Source organism: Malus sylvestris, chromosome 13 (assembly GCF_916048215.2).
Source record: "Malus sylvestris chromosome 13, drMalSylv7.2, whole genome shotgun sequence".
Taxonomy (NCBI): domain Eukaryota; kingdom Viridiplantae; phylum Streptophyta; class Magnoliopsida; order Rosales; family Rosaceae; genus Malus; species Malus sylvestris.
Window position 1 is genome coordinate 34,738,092 of NC_062272.1, and position 25,516 is coordinate 34,763,607.

The following is a 25,516-nucleotide window of genomic DNA, read 5'->3' on the forward strand; positions in this document are numbered from 1 at the left end:
TTGCTTATGATTCATTGCATGCATACTTTGAATTGTTAATCACCGGGATAAAAACTATCTAATTGTCTTAATGCCTGATCACTATTAGGATCTTTAGAAAAGTAATTTGATGCAATTTTGGTCGGAAGGTTCCCTGAAATTGATGCTGGCTTATTGTGATTAATAATTGTAATTTCACTTAGGATGAATACCACGTCTTAAGGGTTGCATGATTTTTCAATGGATTTTCATAAAGTATAATGAGTCTTTCATGTTCAAATTTAATCCGAATGTCCATACGGGTTACATCTTAGATATACGTTCTATGTTGGAGGTTCCAAGTAGAATATGAATTAGGAAAATCTAACCTTCAAAGTGGCATGTGTAGATCATAAGTAATTGGTAAAAATTCATAGGATTGCTAGGTGATGGTGGAACCCTAGTGCTTTCTTAATTTGATTTCTCCCAAAACAGTTTTCTTTTTCCTCTATTTTCAATATTGCAGATTGTCTTATTTTTATTAATTAAATTCGTTTTTATTTTAAGTAGGTTATAAAATTAGTCACCTCAATTTCTACTTTACAATAATTAATTGAAATTTGGTTTGTTTCGAATTATTTAATAATCCCAGTGGAGAATGACCTTGCGAGATCCGTTTATACTACAACAACCTTGTGATTTTTGCAAGTATAATAGGAGTTTTTAGCCCATTCACATGAGTAATAAAATCCCTATCAGTCATAAAGCATACTTATTCCTTTCAGACACTACAAAATTACATACACAAGCAATCACTAGCAAAACAACTAGTTATTCTCTACATTATTGAGTAGCCAGGACCTCCACCTCCTTCTGGTGCAGTCCACTTAATGTCTTGCTTCGGGTCCTTGATATCGCATGGCTGTAAGCACACAGCAAAGCAAAATCGGTACATTAACGTGCGTAAGGGAAATGAGTGCATTGATCAGCAAGGTAGCTCTTACTACCCGTTCAAATTACCTTGCAATGTAGGCAATTTTGAGCATTGATCGGCAACTCCAGATGATCAATCAAATACAAGCAATGATAGAATGGGCGTTACTCGTATACATGCGCAGGACAGTATCTTGACTTGGGACCAGCATACTCTGGCAAATTTACGAGTTCAGGAATCTTGAGGTCTCTCAACCGAAGGTAAGCTGGTTGATCATGGTCATGATTTGTGTTGCTCCTATTTTAAGCAAATAAAATTAAATACTTCACTTGCTACAAAAGAGGAGAAGAGCAAGCCGGAATATCAGTCTCTGTTGCTACTTCTTTGACGGCTAATGAAAAATTTAGAGAGTACAAAAGCATAGAGGCATACTCTAGTTTTTGACAGCTAAAGAAAATATTGGTATTTAAAAACCTGTGTAGGGAGGGAGGTTGGAACATAGTGCCAACCAGCATATATTTGAATCACTTAGTGCCAAACAGTAGTGTGGTAACTATGCAAGTCTATAGTTCGAATAGTTTTCAGAATACTGTCTCACATTTGTTGCTTCATGGTCCGGTTTAGATCCGGCCGTTTTTGAAACGACACGAAAATGATATGAAAATAACGGGTTTCAGGTCAACACGATAACTTATCAAGTGACCCGTTAATAAAGGGTTCTTAACGGGTATACACGCAGGTAACACGTGGGTAACCCGTTAAGAAAAAATTTATTTTGATAATTTTAAAGTTTAATTACTAAAACATTTATTATAAAAAACAATAGTCATATTAATATATACAATATATTCTATATTAAATATAGTTTTGTATTATTATTCTATATAAGTTTTAAAAAAAAAGTTTTAGTCATTATTTATTTTTATTATGAGAGTTCCTTATTATCATTACTAGGATAAATTTTACTTAACATGTTGTTGTCCAAAATTAAAATAAACTAATATAGTATTTGTATAAGCAAGAACTAAGAAGACATACATACAAGTATGAAAAATGTGAAAGAATATATACACTCATGATTCATCATTATTCCTCCACGAGTAGATAATGATTACACTTACATTATCGTTTAGATTTTTAAAATCCTCCAAACCTTCACGAATAATGTTTTTTATTTGAGGGCAAAATTAATAAAATTAATAATAATTATTGTAGAAGTGTAAAAAAAAAAAAAAAAAAAAAATATACAATCACTCATAGTGACAAACTTTACAACTTTTATGAAGGGGTAAACTTTGAAATCCAACACTATAATTCATAAACCTTAAATTTATATTTAACCGTCGATTGCCATTTACGCTTTATTCTTCTTACTGAATTTCATTTTTAAAATTTTCTTTTTTGAAAACATGATCATCTGGTGGATGTAAGAAGATGAATGGTTCAGATTTTTGATATCACGTTTTGATATTTACAGTTAACTGAAATATGAGTCGATGTCATATAGTTTGTAGAAACTTTATAAACATTAAACAATATTTTCACTAACCGTAAAACTCTGAATATAATATCAATGATCCAAACCGTTCATCTTCCTGCATCCTCTAATAGATCAAGTTTAAAATAAAAAAAAATTTTGAAAAAACAAAATTTGATGAGAACAATGAAGCGTAAATGTAAACAATAATCAACGGTTAAATTTTGATTTATGATTTATATGATTATAGTGGCGAATTTCGAAGTTAAGTTCTTCATGAAAGTTGTAAAACTTGTCATTACGAGCTTTTATATATTTTTTCTATATTTTTTTTTACACTTCTACATTAATTAAAAAACTATTAAAGACTTTAGGTAAGTGAAATAAACTTAAAAGATAAATGTGTTTTTATGTTTTGGATGTGACAATATGATATGTATATACTTATTTAGTATTATGTTTTTCATTTGATTATTTATTGGTTTAAAATATATTTTCCTTAACGGATAATGGATCGGGTTATATTACCTGTTAATATTATCGGGTCGATTTCAGATTGGATCATTTTACCCGTTTATTTTAACGAGTATTACACGACACGACCCGTTAAGATATCGGGTATGACACAAAAACGACACGAACACGGAAAACATGACACGAACACGGAAAACACGACACGGATGCCAGGTCTAGTCTGGTTTTCCATGCTTCAGCGTCTAGGAAGCTATTCCTTTCATTATATAGCTGATGGGCAGAAAACATTGGCGATTCAGGTTTGAACGAAAACTATATTATGAGACAATACTAATCAAAGTAATAAACAGCAACAGGATCCCACTGTTCTAGAGCACTTAAAAGGCCAGGCCAGGAATAAGTCCATGCTCAAAGTCCAAAACAGAAAGCAATGGATTTTTCTACTAACTGGTCGGAAGTTGTGAGCTCTGTACAGTTCTTCCCATATCCATGAATTTCTTAAAGCATCCCAATATTTTTCCATGCTTGAGCCTCCATTAAGTAGACGGAATGTAGCTTCTGCAGCTAGCATGCCTGTAGGTAATATAACCAATAAGTTAGACATTTTCATGAACTTAAAAGCAATCCATAGAAGTAAAAGCACTTCTGTAACACATCAAAAGATTCTGAGTTTTCCAATCCATGATACCACTATGTCCCTTCAGCCATGACAAATATGTACTACAAGCTGGACTACGAGCTGGACCTTTTGGACCACTTGACGTTCCAACAGAAATGATAAACCGTGCATTATGTGACTTAACAAATATAATCTATCAGCATTTGTTGTAACAATTGAAATTTTGAGCATGCAGAATTATTTTCACATAATTAGACATAATGAATAGAAACAACTATTTGGTGAAAGATACCTGATTTCATTGCAGCAAGAGTTCCTTTTATTTTGGGTACATTTAAAAATCCAGCTGAACATCCAATATCCGCTCCTCCAGGGAAAACTGGATATGGGATAGACTGAAATTTAAGTAGCATCATATTTGTATTTGTATAACATATTAACATGTAGAACTGAAAAATGGTATATACATAGTTACGATCGCACACACACATTATATAGGAAGCGGAGAGAGTAATGTTACCTTATCATATATCAGATATGTCGCAAGACTATCAATCTGGCACCACAAGTTAAGCAAACATCCATCTTATCAATGGTTCAGAATGATAGCCTGACCACATACACCAAACTGTAAATCTAAACCATTGATAGGTAAACTTTTGCCTCAATGTGTGATCCATTTACACTGTCTCTATGTTGCCAGAATGTCTAGCAATAGGGTATCACCCTATATATTCAAAAGTTGAGAAACCAAGGGAGAAAGAATTGTCTCCTTGTGCTTGTAATGTGCTTTAACTACATCTTACAGTGGTGTAGGGGATATTTTTTTGGATATTTACAATTGTTGTACATGGATATCCAACTCAAAAGGGATAATGATGCAGCCATGTGGAGAAATTTCAGAGTGATAGCATTCCATTGAGCTTCTTTCTTGATGTACACATATCATGTAAATATAACTTGAAATGAAATTACTAATTTACCTGAAAACCACCCTCATTCAAGGTGCGAGCACAATATTGAAGAACAGTCCCACTTTCTAGCAATGTTTTGATTGCAGGATGATGTTTGAATTTCTATTGGGAGAATACTAAACAGTCGTCAATACAATTCTAGTACATATAATTAAAACACATCAGAAATTTCTCTCAAACTATTAACTCCCCCCGCCCCCCTCCTCCTCCTCCCCCTCCTCCCCCTCCTCCTCCCTCCTCTCCCCCTCCTCCAAACCCAAAAAAAAAAAAATGGAAGATTAAACTCCGTGTATACTTCTCCAATACTATAAAAATATCAAACAAGATAAATTACTACATCAGCCATTCAAGCAGAAAAGGAGGGAGTGCAGACTAAGTCCTGTCAATTAAAATCACTGTAATATCAATTCTCATGTGTGCACAAATTAAAACTATTGATAGCAGCTTGGCAATGACTGTCATTGTGCACTAATCCTGAAATGAAAACATAAGCAATGGCTGAAACGTCTAGCTGAAACAGAAGTAAGAATACAACTGATATTTAAAGTAGGAATAATTTATTTGCTTTAATCAGTACGCTACCTCTTTAATTCCCAAAACATAGGTCTGATGCTGAGAATGCCCCTTCTCTCTCAAGTATTTATTTCAGGGAAAAATAATGGAGTGCATGCAGGAAAAATATGCCATATCCATTTGTTCAAAATATGACTGTAAACATGCAAACTGTATCAGAATCAATTTTTACAAGCTTCCACGAAAACTTTTTTCTATTGGAACTTCTTTTGGAGGCCAAAGTATTCAGCTAACCACAAACAAGTAAAAGTAAAAGCCTCCATTTTTATTTCATATTAGGAATCTACTTGATACGACCACATAGACTGTCCAAAACTAGATGGGGCTAAACAATAGCAAAATCAGCAACAATGGCGATGTACAATGCAACCAACAATCTGATCACTTTCCAATCGTAATTTGAGTTAATTGCAGATATGAAAAACATAGTAACCCGAAGCAATCAACATCAATGCACAGTAAGATTTCAATAGCTTAGCAAAAAAAAAAAAAAAAAAAAAGGAAAAAGGGTATAGGGTTCAAGTAAATTCTTAGCCTTGGGGAAACAGAAACCGGAGGGAAGGTTAATGGAGGAGGATCCGTACCTCTTCTTCCCTTCATCGAGGGCCTGGGGTTCAAAAACACTACCAGAAATAATGTGAGCACCTATTATTAAGGCTAATATTGTAAAAGATAAAACTTAGAAGATATTTCTCTGATATGGTTAGATTTCATGAGCTGTAAATTAGTTAGGTGAGCTGTCATTTTTCATAGGTTAAATTGGTTGTATATATAACCTTCTGTTGTAATCTTATTGATCAAGAAATATAATCATAAGTTTTCTATCATGGTATCTCTCGCCATCTGTCTCACGACTCTTTCTCGATCCTTTCCCTAACTGCTTTCGCACCGCCCTTTTTCCCTTTACTTTTCTTCCCCAAATCATAACCCTAATCGTCATCAATGGCGCGTCTGCATCTCCTTCCTCTAAAAATGTCTCTTTCTCCTCCTTCTCCAGCAGTATCTTCGTCACCTTCTTCCATTACAATCCAGAATATTGGTTCAATGGTGCCGCTTAAGCTCACTACCACCAACTATCTCACTTGGAGTGCGCTATTTGCTCCGATCTTCCGGCGCTATAATCTCACCAGTATTGTCGATGGATCTCAGGTGGCTCCACTGAAGTATCTCTGTGATTCCTCTGGAAATCGCACTTCTACCTTGAATCCTGATTTTGTTTCTTGGTATGAAAATGATCAGAATATCCTAATCTAGATCAATTCAACTCTTATGGATTCATTGATTCCTCACACTGTTGGTGTCAATTCTTCTCCCGACCTCTGGTCTAAACTTGAATCAAGACTTGCAACGGCGTTGCACTCTCACATTCATGAGCTCTGATCTTGGCTTCGCACCATTACCAAAGGCGAGTCCTCCACTGCTTTGTTTTTACAACGGATTAAAGATATTGCTGATGCTTTGGCTAGCGCTGGTGCTCCGGTTGATGATTCTGAGTTGATCTCTGTCACACTTCATGGTTTACCTCCTGAATTTGACTCATTTGTTGATGCTGTTCAGTTCCGAGTCGGTTCTACAACTCTTGACGAACTACACGGTCTTCTGTTGAGCAAAGAAATTCAGATCGAAAATCGAAAGAAATTTTCCTTTGCACTGATCCAAGCCTTCAATACTTTTACTGGTATTTTGCCTACACCTACTGATCCTCCTACTTCTCAGGCCTACATTGCTCAGAGTTTCACCAATTTTTCATCCAATCAAGGCCGTGGCTCGCATCTCCGAAATTCGCCGAATCGAGGAAATTTCAAGGGTAACAATCAACGTAATCACTACACCAGGTCCAATAATCAGAGGTATTCTCAGAATTGTGGCTTAAGATTCAACAACTCCAATTCTTTCACTTTTGGCAAAAGACTGACTTGTCAAATCTGCAAGCAATTTGACCATGAAGCTATGGAATGTTCTCAGCACCTCAACCCTAATTTGGTGCTCCATCCCAATCTGCTTTCTGTGCTACTACCACTACACCTTAACACACCTCGTTGCTTGATTTTGGCGCTTCTTCTCACATGACAAACTCCTATGCAAAACTGCAAAATCCTGAATCCTACTCTGGTCCTGAACAGGTCTACATTGGCGATGGCAAAGGTTTGCCTATTCTTCATCTTGGCTCTTTTCGTGTCTCTACTAATACTCACTACTTTGATCTTAAGAATGTTTACATGTTCCTTCATTAAAGCAAGATTTGCTTTCTGCAAACAAATTCATTCTTGATAATCAATGCTCAGTTCATTTGTATCCTTTCCACTTTCTTGTGAAGGACCTTTCTTTGGAGAATGTGCTTTTTAACGGACCTGTACGTGACGAACTCTATCCCCTTACATTCTACAATTCCCTCTGCTGGTACTCAACACGTTTTTGCAACAACATCCAAGGCATCTCAGGATATATGGCATCAAAGATTAGGCCATCCTTCATCTAGAATAATGAATAAGATTGCTTCAACTTCTTGTATTTCTTTCACTGGCAGTTCCCATCAATCTTTGTGTTCCAGTTGTGCAATGGGAAAATGTTCCAAGTTACCATTTTCTTCTGTTTCTTGTTCATCAAGCAAGCCTTTGGAGCTTTTACATACTAATGTATGGGGACCATCACCAGTTAGTTCTGTTCAAGGTTTCGGCTACTATATCATTTTTGTTGATTTCTGCAAATATTGTTGGGTTCTTTCCACTTAAATACAAATTTGAAGCTTTCATTGTGTTTACTCAATTCAAATCTATGGTTGAGAATCTTCTGTGCACTAAGATTGTTACTGTTCGATCTGATTCTGGTGGGGAATTTACCAGTACTCAATTCTCCAGTTTTTTGAGAACACATGGTATCATACATCAACTTATCTGTCCCCACACCCCCGAACAGAATGGTTGTGCTGAAAGGAAGCACAGGCACATAGTCGAGACCGCAAGAACCCTTCTTGCAGCTTCTAAAGTTCCCCATGAATTTTGGGTTGATGCTTTTGCTACAGCTATATACTTGATTAATAGGCTTCCCACTGCTTCAAAGTGTTCTCCCTGGGAATCTCTCTTTCACAAATCTCCAGATTATCATACACTCAAAATATTTGGTTGCAAGTGCTTTCCCTAGTTGAAACCTTATGTTTAATTGAAACTTGATCCAAAAAGTCAGCCATGTGTATTTTTGGGATACAGTTTGCAACATAAAGGTTACAACTGTCTCGATGTTGTTACTCGAAGGATTTATATCTCCCGCCATGTGATTTTTGATGAACTCCGATTTCCATTTCATCACATTCCCAACCCTCCATCTATGTCTCCCCCTCTAAGTACCTGTCCCAATCCCATTCCCACATCTTTAACTTTTACCAATCCCATTCCCCAATCTCTGTCTCCATCCCTTTCTTCCTCTTCTTCTAATCCTCATCCTGCACCCCCTACTCCCACACCCTTCTCCCCTTCTCTGCCACCTCAAGTTCCCTACTCTTCTTCACCTCCGGTCAATATTCACCCTATGCAAACCATGTCTAAATCTGGTATTCACAAGCCTAAAACCTACACAGCTACCAAACATCCTCTTCCCTCTTCTCTATCCCTAGACTATATCCCACATACCTACTTACAAGCCCCCAAACATGCTCATTGGCGACATGCAATGTAGGAAGAGTACAATGCTTTGATCAACACTAGGACTTGGTCCCTTATTCCATCACAGCCCTCTCAAAATTTGGTCAGTTGCAAATGGGTTTTCCGTATCAAGATAAACCCAGATGGTACTATTGCATGGTACAAAGCCTGGCTTGTTGCAAAAGGGTTTCATCAACAACACGGTCTGGATTATACAGAGACCTTCAGTCCAGTTGCAAAGCCAGTTACTATTCGGTTACTTCTTACTATGGCTGCTCAATTCGATTGGTTTCTCAATCAATTAGATGTCAACAATGCTTTTCTGCATGGGAACCTCGCTAAATCTGTGTTTATGGTTCAGCCCTCAGGCTTTGAAGATCCTACAAAGCCAACTCATGTTTGTTAACTGCACAAATCATTGTATGGGCTAAAACAAGCCCCTCGGGCCTGGTATGAGAAGCTATACTCTGCTCTTTCTTCTCTTGGTTACCATGGTTCGCAGAATGATCATTCTCTTTTTGTTAAAAAGGATCCTACCTTGGTATTCATTCTTGTATATGTTGATGATATCCTTGTTACCGGTCCTGATGCTCAAGCTTGTCAAGCTACAATCTCTCAGCTCAGTGCCTTATTTCTTATCAAAGATTTGGGACCTCTTCACTATTTTCTTGGCATTAAAGTAAAACGATCCTCCTCTGGTATTTTTATTTCTCAGATCAAATACATTTTGGATATGCTTCAGAAATCTAAAATGGATGGTGCTAAACCTTGTGCTACTCCCCTCAGCACTTCCTTTCTGGATCATGAGTCTCCCTTATTATCTGATCCCACTGAATATCGATCCCTTGTTGGTGGGTTGCAGTACCTCACTTGGTCTCGGCCTGACCTTTCCTTTGCAGTCAACTTAGTGTGTCAGTTCATCCATCAACCGAGGGAATCACATATGCAAACTGTCAAGAGAATTCTTAGGTACTTAAAGGGTACTCTTGAGCTTGGTCTTTGGTTTTCTAAAACTGCCACACCTCTTAACATCACTACATTTTCTGATGCTGATTCGGCCGGCTGTCACCTGGATAGAAGATCAACTGGTGGTTTTTGTATCTTTCTAGGTAACTCTTTACTTAGCTGGAATGTTAAAAAACAGCCTACTGTGGCCCGCTCTTCCATTGAAGCTGAGTATCGTTCTCTAGCTAATTCTGCTGCTGAACTAACCTGGATCTGCAAGCTTTTAGTTGATGTTGGTCTGAAATATCTCTTCAACCACAACATCTCCTAACATCATTATGTAATGGCAATGTACTCTGCCTCTGTAGTAGACAAGGCCACACATTTTTGCAATTTAGATTGCTAAGACACCGCTCTGATAACTCATATATTTCAAATATTTATACCATCCATTCCTAGTTTCTTTGTGATATTTTTGAGTTAAACTGGTTGCGTTTTATTCTCTTTTGGGTTAATGTGTAGTTAATTGTATTTTAGAACCATTTGAGGTAAATAAGGCAAAATGGTGCTGAAAGTGGAGAATTGAATAAGGATTTTGATGTAGAGAGAGATTCAAAGTGTACAATTGAATATGGTGATGAATATGACCCTTTTAAGAGAACAATAACAACAAAAAACGTGGGAATTAAATGCCCAATTACTGGGATGCATTAGCAATTTGTAATAGCCTCTTTAACCTTATAAAACTGAGAGTTTCAGCCACTTTTAGACAAGCCCCCATTGGGGTCACCTAGAGCTCTCTCTCTTCTCTTTCTTCGGCCTTTCCTCTAGAAACAAAACCCTATTTCTCTTCACCATCCACTGCCACCTAAGAAACCATGCAGCCGCGCTGTTCTTGGAGAAGTTCAACATCAGAATTGCTTCAAGGGGGTTTCTTCTATGAACTTTAATTTCACTCATGTTGTTCTTGATATTTATATATTTTGTAATCATGTTGCGTAATTAAGTTCATAGCTGGGGATTTCGATGTAGCCTTGCAAACCTACTGTATGTTATTAAGTTAAAGTATTCAAACTCCCAATCTGTGTTCTTGTTTCATTCATTGATTTTATAGTATAATTTGTTTGTTAATCTTAATGTTTGATCACCATTAGGGCTGCTTACTAATGATTTGATCAAGTTTATAGTACACATCATGCTTAATCTTGGTAGACATGTGAATGGATGAAGAAACTGCTATGCATACATCCTGCCATGTGATTTCTTTGGTTCTTTGAAGTTTTCTTGTTCTTAACGGATTCTTATTTGGTAATCTAAGTTGAACATCACAACTAGGTTGCAGATTAGGAGTACTTGATCACAACCACACATCAAATGGATAATCATAAATGAGTAAAACAAACCCTAGTTGCAGATTGGAGAGTTGAATGCGTTTTGACTTAATTTTCATGGAATTGGCTTGTAATGGTGAAATTGGTATCCCTACTTTTGTCCTATTGTTTCTGAATCAATCTATCATTCATCTTTATCTTGTTTTGCATTTTAAGTTACTTTAGCATTCAAAACAAAAATCTAAATTCAGTTTTCATTTTCATTGCTTAGTTAGGGTTCACATAAAGCTAGTAATTTGTAGAGGTCTAATTAGTCCCTGTGGTTCGACACCCTTACTTGTGCCATTGTACTATCCTTATATTTGCACTTGAAAGGAACACAACAAAATTTTGGCGCCATTGTAGGGGACTGATTTCAGTCCCCTCTAATTGCTTGCTTTATAAACACTATCTGTTTTTGTTTTATTAGTTTAGATTTTTCATTTACAATTTAGTTCCTTTTGATTTTCAATTTGTAACCAAGATGTATGGTGAATATCCGTTATGTGCTAAAATTGGCCATCCTCTTCAATTCTGCCCAAGGAGAGATGAGTTTCCTATGTTTGTCTGAGAACACTCACACCGCATGTGTTTCTCTAACAAAGGGCCACTGCAACCATTGCCAAATACATACAACCCCGCTTGGAGAAACTCTCATGATGACTCTTGGAACAACATACAAGCTCAAAATCAAACATTTGCACCTCCCCCACAGCAGACCCTCTTTGACACTTCGTTGGAGGACACTTTGGATCTACTTGCTCAAAGCACTTCACAATTTCAACAATCAATGAGTAGCATGATTCAAGAACACTTTATTGCACTTACCAAGTTGGAAATTCAATTGGGGCAGATTGTCCAAGCTTTAAATGAACAACCATGTGGTGATGGTCAAGATGTGAATGGTGAACAATCATTGGAATCTAGCTGTGCCGATATACATAGGGAAGTTCTTGAATTTGAAGCTCTTTCCCAATCTTCTAATTCTCTTGAATTTTTCTCAAAAGTTATGTTGGATTCTCCATGTTGTTTTACATCTTTACAGGTGCCATCTTTGGAGTCTTTTGGAGATGATTTGCTGCCATATCAAGAGAAAAACAAATTGAAGTTGGATGATGAATCATTATTGCCTATTCATCATAAGAAAGAAGATTCGGAGCTAGACGATGAGGTTGTTGCCTTGAACAAATTTCATTCATCCATTGAAATCATTGCTCCAGCCACACCTTCAACAATTTTCGAGGATATGTTTATTTGCAAGGAGAGACAAAAACACCATCACAATCAAGTCCTTGTGGAAATTCAACACACCATATTCAAAGTCCCTCGAAAGAAACCACTTCTTTCGACCAAGGTTCAGAGGTACCTTGATTTCCTGCCACCCTAGGTGTTCATCCATCATACCTACCGCGTCTTGCCTAGACGTTAAATAAAATGCTTGCTAGGAGGCAACCTAGCTGGGTTTGTGTTCTTTCCTTTTATTTGTGTCTTTTTGTTTTTGTTTTATTTTCATTCCATGTGCACTCTACCTATTCGCATTGCATGCATTCCATTCATTTTTCAGCATCAAGGACAATGCTTAGTTTAGGTTTGGGGGTGTTGGAAATTGAAAATTTTCTTTTGATTTTAGTTTTGGTTAAACTTTGCTTTTGCATACTAATGTGAATGTGTATGATGGCTGTGTATACAATCTGACTATGGTGCTGTCATGAAAAGTTCCATATCATAATATTTGTAGTTCACAAAGTTATTACTCTTGAATGATGGTAAAGTATCATGCTCAAATTATGGAAGAAGAATAGTGGAGACTACCCTAGTGGGTTATTTTGAGCCTATTTGCTTCTTTGAGAGGGTTTAAAAAGCTTCTGCTCCTATCTTTTTCTTTCAATTTCACTTTAAATGATCTCATTATTTCTCTTTGATTGAATGCTAAGAATAATCCTATGTTGTAGATACCATGTGTTTATTATCACCTATGAATGAACTCATTGAGATGATGTTAGGTTATGCATGTTTTTAACCACCAAATGGCTTTATTCCCAACCCTTTGTGTGTTCCATTCATTTTTTTGTAGTCAAACACATTTAACCTGATTCTTTCATCACCCACGACAAACTCTACCCATCTTAGCCCATTACAGCCATACCTTATAGTTTGGGGAATACAAAAGTGATGAAGACAGATAGATTGAGCTCTAGATTAAGAATGTGGCATGTACCGAGGTAACATGTGTTGGAATTGAAAAAAAAAAAAAAAAAAAAAAAAAAAAAAAAAAAAGAAAAAAAGAAAAAAAGAAAAGAATAAAGATGATGTAATTTCCAAATCTTTCACTATTGCACGTGTGTCCTGGTCAGCAAGAACAAATAACAAAGATCAATTCAAGTGAAGAGCCTGCTTATTTCATAACAAAGACACTTTGGTATGTCCCAGGCTCTAGTATTTCTTATCCATTCTTTTGTAGCCCCTAGCCTAAGCCTTACATTACAACCTTGTGAAAGACCTAGCTGATCTTTGAGGATATATTCATGGGTGTTGGTAAGTATGTATGCTATCCATATTCTTAATGTTTGATTCCTTTCATAAGATATATTAAAAAATTGTGCTTTTATTTCATATTTCATATGTGAGAATTTTGATTCCCTTTCACATAACTTCACTCACATATGTTTGATGAGAGACAAAACTTTAGGATCTAAGTAAAAATTTGAGTGACAATTTGAGAGAATTAGAGTTGAAGCGAATTCTATCTTTGGCATTTGAGTATGGTGTTTTTGAAGTAATGAGTCATGGAGTAATATTTTTAGACTATACACATGATACGATTCATTGAAGTGGCAGACTTTTGGTTTAAATGTATGACTAAGCTTTCATTGATTCTTATTAGTTTGTTTCAAGTATGCTTTAACCAATTTATTTGTCGAGTCTGTACATGTTTGTGGGCGTCATCGCTGTAAACCCTCAGGAGACACAACTCCTCCTACTAGGGACACCTAGAGGTTTAAAGGCTTGTGGCACATGCTCAGTGCAATCATTTAGCTAGCGAAAGTGGTCTAGTTAGATTTTTCTTCGTTTTGTTTGTTTTAGCTTTAGTTTTGCTCGAGGACTAGCAAAAACCATGTTTGGGGGTATTTGATAACTTATATATTTCAAACATTTATACCATCCATTCATAGTCTCTTTGTGATATTTTTGAGTTAAACTGGTTGCGTTTTACTCTCTTTTGTGTTAATGTGCAGTTAATTGTATTTTAGAGTCATTTGAGGGTAAATAAGGCAAAATGGTGCTGAAAGTGGAGAATTGAATAAGGATTTTGATGTAGAGAGAGATTCAAAGTGTACAATTGAATATGGTGATGAATACGACCCTTTTAAGAGACCAATAACAACAAAAAAAACGTGGGAATTAAATGCCCAATATGGTGATGTATTAGCAATCTGTAACAGCCTCTTTAACCTTATAAAACTAAGAGTTTTAGCCACTTTTAGACAAGGCCCCCTTGGGGTTGCCTAGAGCTCTCTCTCTTGTCTTTCTTTGGCCTTTCTTCCAGAAATAAAACCCTATTTCTCTTCACCATCCGCTGCCACCGAAGAAACCACGCAGCAGCACTGTTCTTGGAGAAGTTCAACAACATAATTGCTTCAAGGGGGTTTCTTCTATGAACTTTAATTTCACTCATGTTGTTCTTGATATTTATATATTATGTAATCATGTTGTGTAATTAAGTTCATAGCTGGGGATTTCAATGTAGCCTTGCAAACCTACTATATGTTATTAAGTTAAAGTATTCAAATTACCAATCTGTGTTTTTGTTTCATTCACTGATTTTATAGTATAATTTGTTTGTTAATCTTAATGTTTGATCACCATTAGAGCTACTTACAGATTATTTGATCAAGGTTATAGTACACATCATGCTTAATCTTGGTAGACATGTGAATGAATGAAGAAACTGCTATGCATACATCCTGCCATGTGATTTTTTTGGTTCTTTGAAGTTTTCTTGTTCTTAATGGAATTTTATTTGGTAATCTAAGTTGAACATCACAACTAGGTTGTAAATTAGGAGTACTTGATCACAACCACACATTAAATGGATGATCATAAATGAGTAAAACGAACCCTAGTTGCAAATTGGAGAGTTGAATGCATTTTGACTTAATTTTCATGGAATTGGCTTGTAATGGTGAAATCGGTATCTCTAGTTCTGTCCCCATCGTTTCTGAATCAATCTATCATTCATCTTTATCTTGTTTTGCGTTTTAAGTTACTTTAGCTTTCAAAACAAAAATCGAAATTCAGTTTTCATTTTCATTGCTTAGTTATGGTTCACATAAAGTTAGTAATTTGTAGAGGTCTAATTAGTCCTTGTGGTTTGACACCCTTACTTGTGCCATTATATTATCTTTATATTTGCACTTGAAAGGAACACAAGATGCTCCCCTTGCAAAAGTGAATAAATAGCCTGAAGTTGATATTTTCGTGTCTTTATCTTCTGCCAAATATGCATCCGTGAAGCCTTCGGCAACAGGCTTATTACTTCCAAAACACAGAGATAACTTTGAGGTACCTCTAAAGTACCTTAGAATCCATTTAACTGCTACCCAATGCTCCTTCCCAGGATTTGCAAGAAACCTGCTCACCACTCCTACCCAATGTTTTAAAAGGCTTGCCTCAGGGCGTGCTTAGGTGTCCTCTGAGGCTGGGTGTGAGGGTTGCCAGCTGTGTTTTGAGGGAGTGGGCAGAAGGCGTCGTCGGAGCCACCTAGGTGTGCCTCAGGGATTTTTTATTTTATTTTATTTTATTTTTTATTTTTTTACTCCCAAACCCAAATTTTGGGTAGCTTTTAACTGCCTCATACCTCTTCCTTGCATCATCGTTTCTCTGTCTTTTTTTTCTTTATTATTTTTATTTATTTAGATAATGGATGTGCGCTGTCTGCGTGCATTGTTAGATGTGTGCTCATTGTGTTTTTCATCTTCTATTATATATATATATATATATAAAATATAATATAATATATGTATATTTATGAGTGTATATATATTTATAATATATGTGTGTGCTCAGGATGATTATTGATTAATAATTTTTTTTTAATATAATATATGTGTACGCTCCGTGTATATATTAAAAAATTTAAGTCACGTGAGGTTTCACCTCACGCCTCATGCCTAGGACGGGCTATCCCTCGAACGCCTCGCCCACACCTCACGCTTGTAATACATTGCTACTATTGCATAGGCAAGGTTTGGCCTAGTGCAAACCATTGCGTACATTAAACTTCCTACGACTAAAGCATACGGAATTTTCTTCATTTCTTCCATTTCTTCCTTTGTTGAAGGGCTTTGATTGTTGCTTAGCTTGAAGTGAGCAACAAATGAACAACTTACATACTTGGCTTTGTCTATGTTGAACCTTTCAAGTACTTTCACAATATATCTTTCTTGAGACAACCACAATTTGCCTTCTTTCCTGTCTCGAGAGATTTGCATGCCAATAATTTGTTTCGCAGGTCCCAAATCCTTCATATCAAAGTATTTGCTTAACTTCTTCAACTTGTCAATCTTATCAACATCCGGACCAACAATTAACATATCGTCCACATATAGAAGCAACATAATGAAATCCTTAATGGAAGATTTTGAATGAACACACAATGATCAGAGCTTGTTTAAGTCCATATAGACTCTTTTTTAGCTTGCATACCATATGCTCCTTCCCTTTGATTTTAAAACCTTCCGGCTGCTCCATATAAATATCTTCATGCAAATTACCATGTAGAAAGGCTGTTTTGACATCCAAGTGCTCAATCTCCAAATTCATGCCTATTGCCAATCCCAAAACAACACAAATTGAAGTCATTTTCACAACCGACGAGAATATCTCATCAAAATCAATGCCTTTCTTTTGTGCATACCCCTTCACAACCAATCTCGCTTTGTACTTTGGTTTTGAGTTTTAAGTTTCCTTTAGCTTGAAAACCCATTTGTTTGGAAGAACTTTCTTTCCTTTTGGTCTTTCCACCAAATCATACGTATGATTCTTATGCAAGGAAATCATCTCCTCTTGCAAAGCTTTCAACCATGCTTCTTTGTGAACATCAGACTGCACTTCTTGGAAGCATTCGGGTTCGCCACTATCTGTAAGGACACATTTGTGTGGCGAATATTTCACGGATGGTACACATTGTCTGCTGGACCTTCTTAACTCCATATTTTGTTCATGAGTGGGTTGTTCTTCTTGACTCTCTTTGGTATTAGAATCCGCCGGTGCATTTTCTTGGCCATCATAATCATCATCTATAATTTCTGGTTCAGCTCCCCTGTCAACATCATGAGTTGCAATAGGAGAAATTGGATCGAAATCAATTAGACTATCAAAATAAGGCTGATCACATTTTTCATTCTTCTCAAAATCTTCAATTGTTTGGTCTTCAAAGAAAATCACATCTCGACTTCGAACCACTTTCTTGCTTATAGGATCCCACAATCTGTAGCCAAATCTTTCATCTCCATAACCCAAGAATACACATTGCTTGGCCTTGTCATCAAGCTTTGATATCTCCTCCTTGGGTATATGCACAAACACTCTGCAATCGAATGTCTTCAAGTCTCCATATGAGATACCTTTCTTACTCCATCCCTTCTCTGGAATATCTCCATTTAAGGGTGATGAAGGAGACAAATTAATCAAATAACAGGATGTTCTCATTGCCTCTCCCCAAAACGTTTTGGGCAATTTTGCATGAGACAACAAACACCTTATTTTTTCCACAATGGTGCAATTCATCCTTTCCGCAACACCATTGTGTTGTGGAGTTCTCAGCACATATTGCTCATGTCTAATGCCATGCATTTTAAAATACTCATCAATTAAACAATGAATGTATTTTAATGCCATGCATTAAAATATTTGATTTTCTTTCATGATGTCTATTGCCAATTAAACAATGAATGCAACTATTTACGTGCGTACCTTTAATTTCAAGGAGGATTTCTCTCTCTGCAAGAATCTGCAAACCCTTCTCGCTCATATAACCCAGCCACTTGTGCCATAGATCGATTGAAGCATCCTTTTCCATTGCATTCAGCTCCCCTTTCCATAGTTGAGCATGGGTTCTGTATAGAGTGAAGCATTTTCTTCCTCTTGCAATTACAAGGGATACCTTTTTGAGCTTCCATCTCCCCATTTGAAAACTTATTCTTGTATCCAGCATCATCCAACTTTCCGATAGAAATTAAATTTAGGTGGAGGTCTGGCATATATCTAACCTCCTTGAGCATGAGTTTGTTGCCATGATCAGTTTCTAGAATCACTTCACCAATCCCTGCAATTTTTAATGTATCTTTATTTCCCAACTTTACTAAGCCAAAATCAACAACCTTATATGATGAAAATAATGCCTTATTCAAAGTAGCATGAAAGGAGGCTCCGGAGTCTATTGTCCAAGTGGTGTCTTCATAAGACATTCAAGCACGATTTTACACACTTCAAGAGAACAATAATATCACCATATGAAGATATAGCAGCAGTATCTTTCTCTTCTTGTTTTTCTTCATTTTTCTTCTCCTTCTTGAGTTCTTTGCATTCTTTTCTATAGTGACCTTTTAGACCACAATGATGACATACGATGTCATTTTTTGGCTTTGATTTGTTTCTTGACCTCCCATGAGACTAAGGATAAGCACTTCTATTTTTATTACTCCCCCTCTTTTCTACAACCAAAGCTTCTGTGTAGGAAGAAGTTTCTTCTCATTTCTTCGTTCAGTAAACCAGTGCTTGATTCACTAAGGATAAGCACTTTAGTTTTGTTTCTTCCATTCCTCATCGGACATTTTTTCAGGCTTGTCACCTTCAATTGGACCGCACATATCCTTTTGCAATACAGTAAGCCCTCCATTCTTGACTTCCAAATAATGTAGTTTCTTCCATTTAGGCTCACCATTTGACTTGTGTTGACATCCATGATCTCCAAAGCAACCCAGCTCTAATGCCAATTGTCTAGTTTGCTGCAGCGGAACTGTTGGTGTAAATCACAGGAAGTAAAACACAAATAAACAGAAATTATAAGTGAACAAAATGACACTAGAATTTTGTGGAAAAAAAACCATCCGATGTGAAGGGAAAAACCACTGGACAAGGTTCAAAATACTTCTACTATTAAAATAGGATTACAGGCGCTAATCTCTCTCAACTTTAGACGCTGACTAACTCAAGAGCACACACACACTCTTGGATGAACTCACTATTTTTCTGTTACTCACACTCTGTGGAAGAGCTACAGGCTAAAAACATATAAATATTCATAATCAACTCCCTTCTAGAAAACTATGGAACGGGTTAGAAAAAGCAATCAATATTGGGCTGCTTTACATTTACATAGTTCTTGAAACTGGAAAGACCTTTCTTTGTCCAAGGATTTTGCTTCTTAGATAGCTGCGCATTAAGGATGGGCATTTAATTTCATGAGGAGGGAATTCTAACAGTATATGGGTTGTTTTTTGGTGAAGAGGAAAATGGATGATAGGGATTGGGAGAGATTGAAGACAAAAATGAGGATGAGAAGCTTGGTTTCCTAAAAGATTTGGATTTTGATATAAGCTGAGCTATCATGCTATTGTACATAAAACAATATGAACATATATTACTGATAATAAAAGAAGATACAAGAGTACACCAACTTTTTTCTTCCTTGGAGGATGCAAAGGGAAAGATGGGTCATGGTAAAGTATTTCACACAAGTTTAGATCTTGTGTGTTGTTTGATCATACACTACATACTCTTTGTATAGAGCCATTTACGTGAAGAAGTCTACAAAAGAAATTAATGCATGTTGAAAACCATTCCATACAACAACAACAAAATCTAACAATACTACTACTTTTAGTCCTTACTTTTCACTTTTGTTTAAACCATGCGGGCATTCGAATCCCACAACTTTTACAACGTGTATATATATATATATATATAGAGAGAGAGAGAGAGAGAGAGAGAGAGAGAGAGAGAGGAAACATATCTCATACCTAGATAAAATGATGATCTTCACCTACGTAATCAATGGCAACCTCACGTAGATCAATATCACTTGATTGAGATGATGACTCTAGAGAGTATGGAAGAAACGTAACACCATTATGTCATGTTCATGGTCCACTAACTATACTTTGGTTCCAGGTTGCATACAGTGTTTAATAACTGATATAACAGAAATATGGTTAGAGGGGTATTATTGTAATTAGGTTATATGGCTATATAAGGGATTGTGTAGCTATCATTTCCTTAAGTTTATTTGTATACATTTTCTCTAATCAATCAATACAATCTCTCTTGTTTCTCTCTACCAATTCCTTCCCTTCCTCTGTACCAATTTCATCTTTTGCAATGTAGTTAACACGGTATCAGAGCCACTAGGCTCACGCCATGGATTCTGGTGGTTCCTTTTTTTTTTCTTGTGTTTCTAGCTTTAGTTTCTTCCCAAATTTTCATTAGATGTTTCGATAAATTTCTGGGTGCTTCCACGACCGTTCTACTATTTTTGGGTTGTTTTGTTTCTGGGTTTTTTGTTCATTGGGATTTGCTAATCCTATATCCTCGACATCAAATTTTCTTTTCCCTGCGGTTTCTCCTACACTGGAAGCAGGTGTATTCTCATAAGTTGGTGGTGCTGCTTCGCTGGGATCTGGGTTTTTCCTCAGAATTTGGGTTTTCTGTGGTTGTTCTGGTTGAGTGTTCTTGTTCGGTTGATTGTTCTTGGGGAAGTTGTGTAGCAGCTTTGTTGATGACAGCCTTGCCGTCTAAGTCACTCGGTCTTAGCGGTGTAGATAAAAAACCATGATCCGTTGGTTCATACGCGGCAGAGTCCAATGGGCTTTGTTGTTCTTCGACACTACCGGTCAATTTGATTGCTGGGTTTTCTTGAAGATTTTGCGCTTGGAGTTTATGCAAACGTTCGATTTTTGGTGTAAATCAGGTGATTTTTTTCTTGGTACCTATATGCAAATCTATAATGTTGTCTGAGAAGTTTACCACGATTTGAGAATTAGGAGCTCTCTGATATGAGAAATTTGTGCAATTTCTGTGAATTGGACTTTCTATGATTTGGGTTCATACAACACCATGTTCAGTGCACTGTGGAACTGTGGAGACAGAGTTCGAGCTTTGAAAATGGTATCAGAAATGGTCATCAGGTGCTGTTTCGAGTACTCCTCAATTTAGCATATCAACTGGTTGTGTTAATGTCTCAGTGAAGATTTTTCATGTGAAGGTTATATTTGGTTTCTTGGTTAATTTTGGTGTTAGTATCTAGGAAGATTGGTTAATTTAGTTTCCTGGAGTGTCATTCTCCTTGGTTGATTTGGTTTCTTGGAGTGTCATTCTCCTTTGGTTGATTTAGTTTCTTGGAGTGTCATTCTCCTTGGTTGATTTGGTTTCTAGGAGTGTCATTCTCCTTAGTTGATTTGGTGCTAGTCTCTGTCAAGATTTAGGAGGGACAATTTGCATATACAGTGAATGTGTTACTATGGCTTCTCAGTTCAAAGTTGAAAACTTGTTGGGTACGTTCAGACGAAGACCAGATTTGGTTGTTGTATTGCTAAGCTCATTAATAATCAGGAAAGCCTTGCAATCTTGTAGATTCACGTACAATGAGAATTCGGTCCTGCTCCGGATGTAATACTACCTGGTTGTGACAACTTGGGAAAGTAAGCACAGTGGGCACTGTCTCATCCCACCATAACCTCGCAATCGGTCTTTTCGATTTGCCTTGTTCATATGTAAAGCAATAGTCTGGTACTAATGGCCTTTCAGATGGCAACAGAAAATGCTTTTCAGTTGACTCTCTCCGAGCCACATTGTCACATCCTCCAACAACATCAAGGTATGGGTTTGGATCGTACCTAAACTATAGTTCTGGGTTCTTTCATATGAGGATGAAGATTCCGGGGAATCATGCAGGAGTTATCACAATTTTTTTTATCTCATGTTAAAGGCTAATAGTAGTCAGCGTGATGAACTGGACTTTGAATTCTTGGGTCACATAGAAGGTCAGCAAATCATATTGGAAACAAATATAAATGGTGTGGGCGACAGAGAGCAAAGGATTAACCTATGGTTTGACTCAGCAGCAGATTTCCATGATTTCCATGATTTCCATGATAAGCTTCATAACAGTAATTGCCAATGTATTTAGAAAAGGATTGCCCAGTCAAATGTTCTTGAAGTATTGCAGACATCTTAGTCTCGTAGTTCCAGATGAGTCTCAAATACCTGGATAGTTCAAACTTCACTTGGATACGCCAAGTTTAGTTTGAGGGGGAAGTAATAACTGATATAACATAAATATAGTTAGAGGGGTATTATTGTAATTAGGTTATATGGCTATATAAGGGATTATGTAGCTATCATTTCCTTAAGTTCATTTGTATACATTTTCTCTAATCAATCAATACAATCTCTCTTGTTTCTCTCTACCAATTCCTTCTCTTCCTCTGTACCAATTTCATCTTTTGCAATGTAGTTAACGGATTCATCCCTAATATCCACTAAAAACATACATTTGACTGAATTATGCATTCATTCACTTCAACATATTCATCAGCAGGCATCACATATCATTGCATGCCACATTAATAGAAAAGTGCGGAGGAAACAAGGGAAATTGAGTTCAGGATGCTTACAGTGGGGTTGCTGGAAGACACATATGCTACTTGGACCCCCTTCACTTGCTCTACATTTCAATATGAAAAGAAAATAATACTACAATACAAGTTGGGGGGTGGGGAATCCAAGCAGCACAGACGTGGACATTGTTCAACTCCTATATTCTGATCCAGATTCAAGCACAGACATTCATCAAATGGGGCATGCAAGCATAGGAAATACAAGTCATGAGTATGTCGAAAAAATTATTTAGATCCAAGGAATACATATAACAGATCCATATCAAAAATAGCGCGCTGGGTTGAGGACTTATACCTGTATTTCTAAGGCTGGCATTTTGAACCCGACTCGTTAACTCGACCCGACCCGACCCGTTAAAACTAGTATTTGGGTGAGTGTTTAACGGGTTGGGTTGTTAACGGGTCAACCCGTTAGTCACCCGTTAAGTAACGGGTCATTTTGGGTCAACCCGCGAAACCCGTTAGCACCCGTTAACACCCGTTAAGAAGGACTTTTGTGTAATTTTATAGTTGGAATAGAAAACCTAGCTCTCTGTGTTCTCTCACGTTTGAACCCGACTGAGTGGCGCCGTTCTCTCCCTTATCTTCTTCCTCAAAGTTGGCTGCCGTTCACTAAGTTCTGCCACCCTCTCTCCGGTAAGTTAGAAGAATGGGTTTCGATTTTTCTACATTTCTCAATAATTCATCGTTTTAGTTTCTGGGTATCCTTAGTTTGTCAGGTTTGACGAATGGGTTCCGATTGTTTATCGGTTTCTCCTGCTTTGGTTCTTGGTTTCGTAGATTCTGTATATTTCCTACTTTTTATTAGAATTTCGTAGCTTTTGAATATGGATGTGGGAAAGTTGATTTATTTTTCTTTGATTCTTAAATTTCCATCACAGTACGAGTTGGATTTCGTTAATCGTTAAGAGTATTACAAAAATGTATAAGGGGTGAGTAAGGAGATATGGTTTCTGGAGCAGCGATAGTAGGGAGAGATGGTGGAAAGCTAGGAAGCAGGTTGGAAGTGATGACATTGACGAGTGAAATGATTGAGATCAGCTAAACTAAAACTAAAAGCAACTGTATACGAGTTCTTTACAGGATTTCCCATTTGTGTTGAGTCCACAAATCAGAATATTGTTAATGGGTGTTAACGGGTGAAATGGGTGACTTATTAGGCTTAACGGGTTGGGTTCGGGTGACCCGTTAGCTTAACGGGTTGGGTTCGGGTGACCCGTTAAATTAACGGGTCGGGTTCAACCCGACCCAAACCCAATAAACCCGACCCGTTTACAGGTCTATGTATTTCTGAGATCTATGGACATCGAGGTTGCCACAGTTCATTTTTGTTGCGGATCTAAAGTCTGACCTTGCTACCGTTCCTTGTCTTGTTCGCCATATCGTCGCATATCGTGGTCTGCAACACAAGCTCACGGACATGCAAATATATTAGACTCGGATTTCCCTATTGCATTTGTGCTGAAAATAAGAAATTAATGAGCAGAGAAGAGATCGATGCGTTTTACCTCTGTGCGTCGGCCAATCGGGATGTCTGAAATAGGTGAGCTGGAGAGAGAGTACTAGGGTGACTGTTGTGGGAAATGAAGGACCACGCTGATAATTCATTTTATATAGCTGAACTTGCTAGGGCTTTCAAACGAGTGCTCCATCACGTGCAAGCCTCTGTGCCTTCTATTGTTCTTCTAAGTCAGGAATTCGAGACTAGAATAGTGCACATTTGTGCATTATTTTTGCCAATATTTTTCCAGCGCCTCTGTTTCTTTGTATCAAGTCACCACTTTGAATCCCAAGTATGTCAGTTTCCTTATGTTTTCTTGTATTTTCTGTTTTCTATGTTATTATTATTATTATTTTATTGTTTTACATTATTTTCTGTTTTCTATGTTATTATTATTATTATTATTTTATTGTTTTCTATTTTTATTTCCTATTTTAAGTATCCTAGTTTATGTATGCCACATGGCAAGGCAGGCTTTCTAGGTTTCCTCTCGAACCCTAGGAGAGCAGTTGATGATGAACAGAAATTGGAGGATTTCGTATTGCTTTTTCGGCTGCCATTAATAGGGCTTCAAAGGGCTTCTGCTTAATTCATGGTGTGGGGAAGGATCCGTAAAGGTATCGTGCGATGCTTTCTGGTTGGCGCACGAACTTGGGGTTTGATTATGAACAGTCTCATGGCCATGGAGGATATAATGGCAAAGTTTGCAGGTCATTTCGCGATTATGGTGGAGGAACACAAATTGATCGTCGTTGATCAGTTGGAGACCGCTACGTTGAAGTCCTTGAGAGTCTTTCTCATGGGAAGGGTTCTCTCACACAAACCGGTGAACAAGGAAGGATTTAAAAGACATATGAGAAATCTTTGGCATCCTAAAGCGAATGTAGTGGTGACAGATTTAGAGGATGATCGTTTTGCATTTGGTTTCAATTCCATGCAAGAATGTAACACCATTCTTCGAGGAGGGCCTTGGTTGTATAACAAGCAATATCTATTGGTGCTTGGTGAGGCAAATAATTTGGCGTACCCAACTCAGATCCCACTGCACTTTCAGGAATTTTGGGTGCAGTTCAAGGGATTACCCCTCTGCTACATGACTCGGCCTATGGGGAAGTTTTAAGGCAACTTGTTAGGGGAATATATCCTAACGGATCAAAGTCATATGGAGGAACAATTTGGTAGTATTCTTCGAGTACGAGTGCGACTAGACGTGAAGAGACCGTCAAGAAGGTTTGTGAATATACAACTGGAAGGCACGTAGATGCAGATTGATGCTAGGTATGAGAAATTACCACTCACTTGCTTTCTATGTGGAATGATAAACCATGTTGAAGAACAATGTGAGTGCTATGAAGGACAACAAATGGCCGATAAG

The 25,516-nt window shown here is 37.1% G+C and overlaps 1 protein-coding gene and 1 pseudogene across 1 annotated transcript; one reads left to right on the forward strand and one right to left on the reverse strand.

Moving 5' to 3' along the window:
- Window positions 1–3,058: 3,058 nt before the first annotated feature.
- Window positions 3,059–4,532, reverse strand: LOC126595447 (electron transfer flavoprotein-ubiquinone oxidoreductase, mitochondrial-like; annotated as a pseudogene).
- A 20,291-nt stretch (window positions 4,533–24,823) lies between these two features.
- Window positions 24,824–25,261, forward strand: LOC126595448 (uncharacterized). The gene has a single exon (XM_050261741.1). It carries the CDS (start codon window positions 24,824–24,826, stop codon window positions 25,259–25,261), a length of 438 nt encoding a protein of 145 aa, XP_050117698.1.
- The last annotated feature ends 255 nt before the right edge of the window (window positions 25,262–25,516 follow it).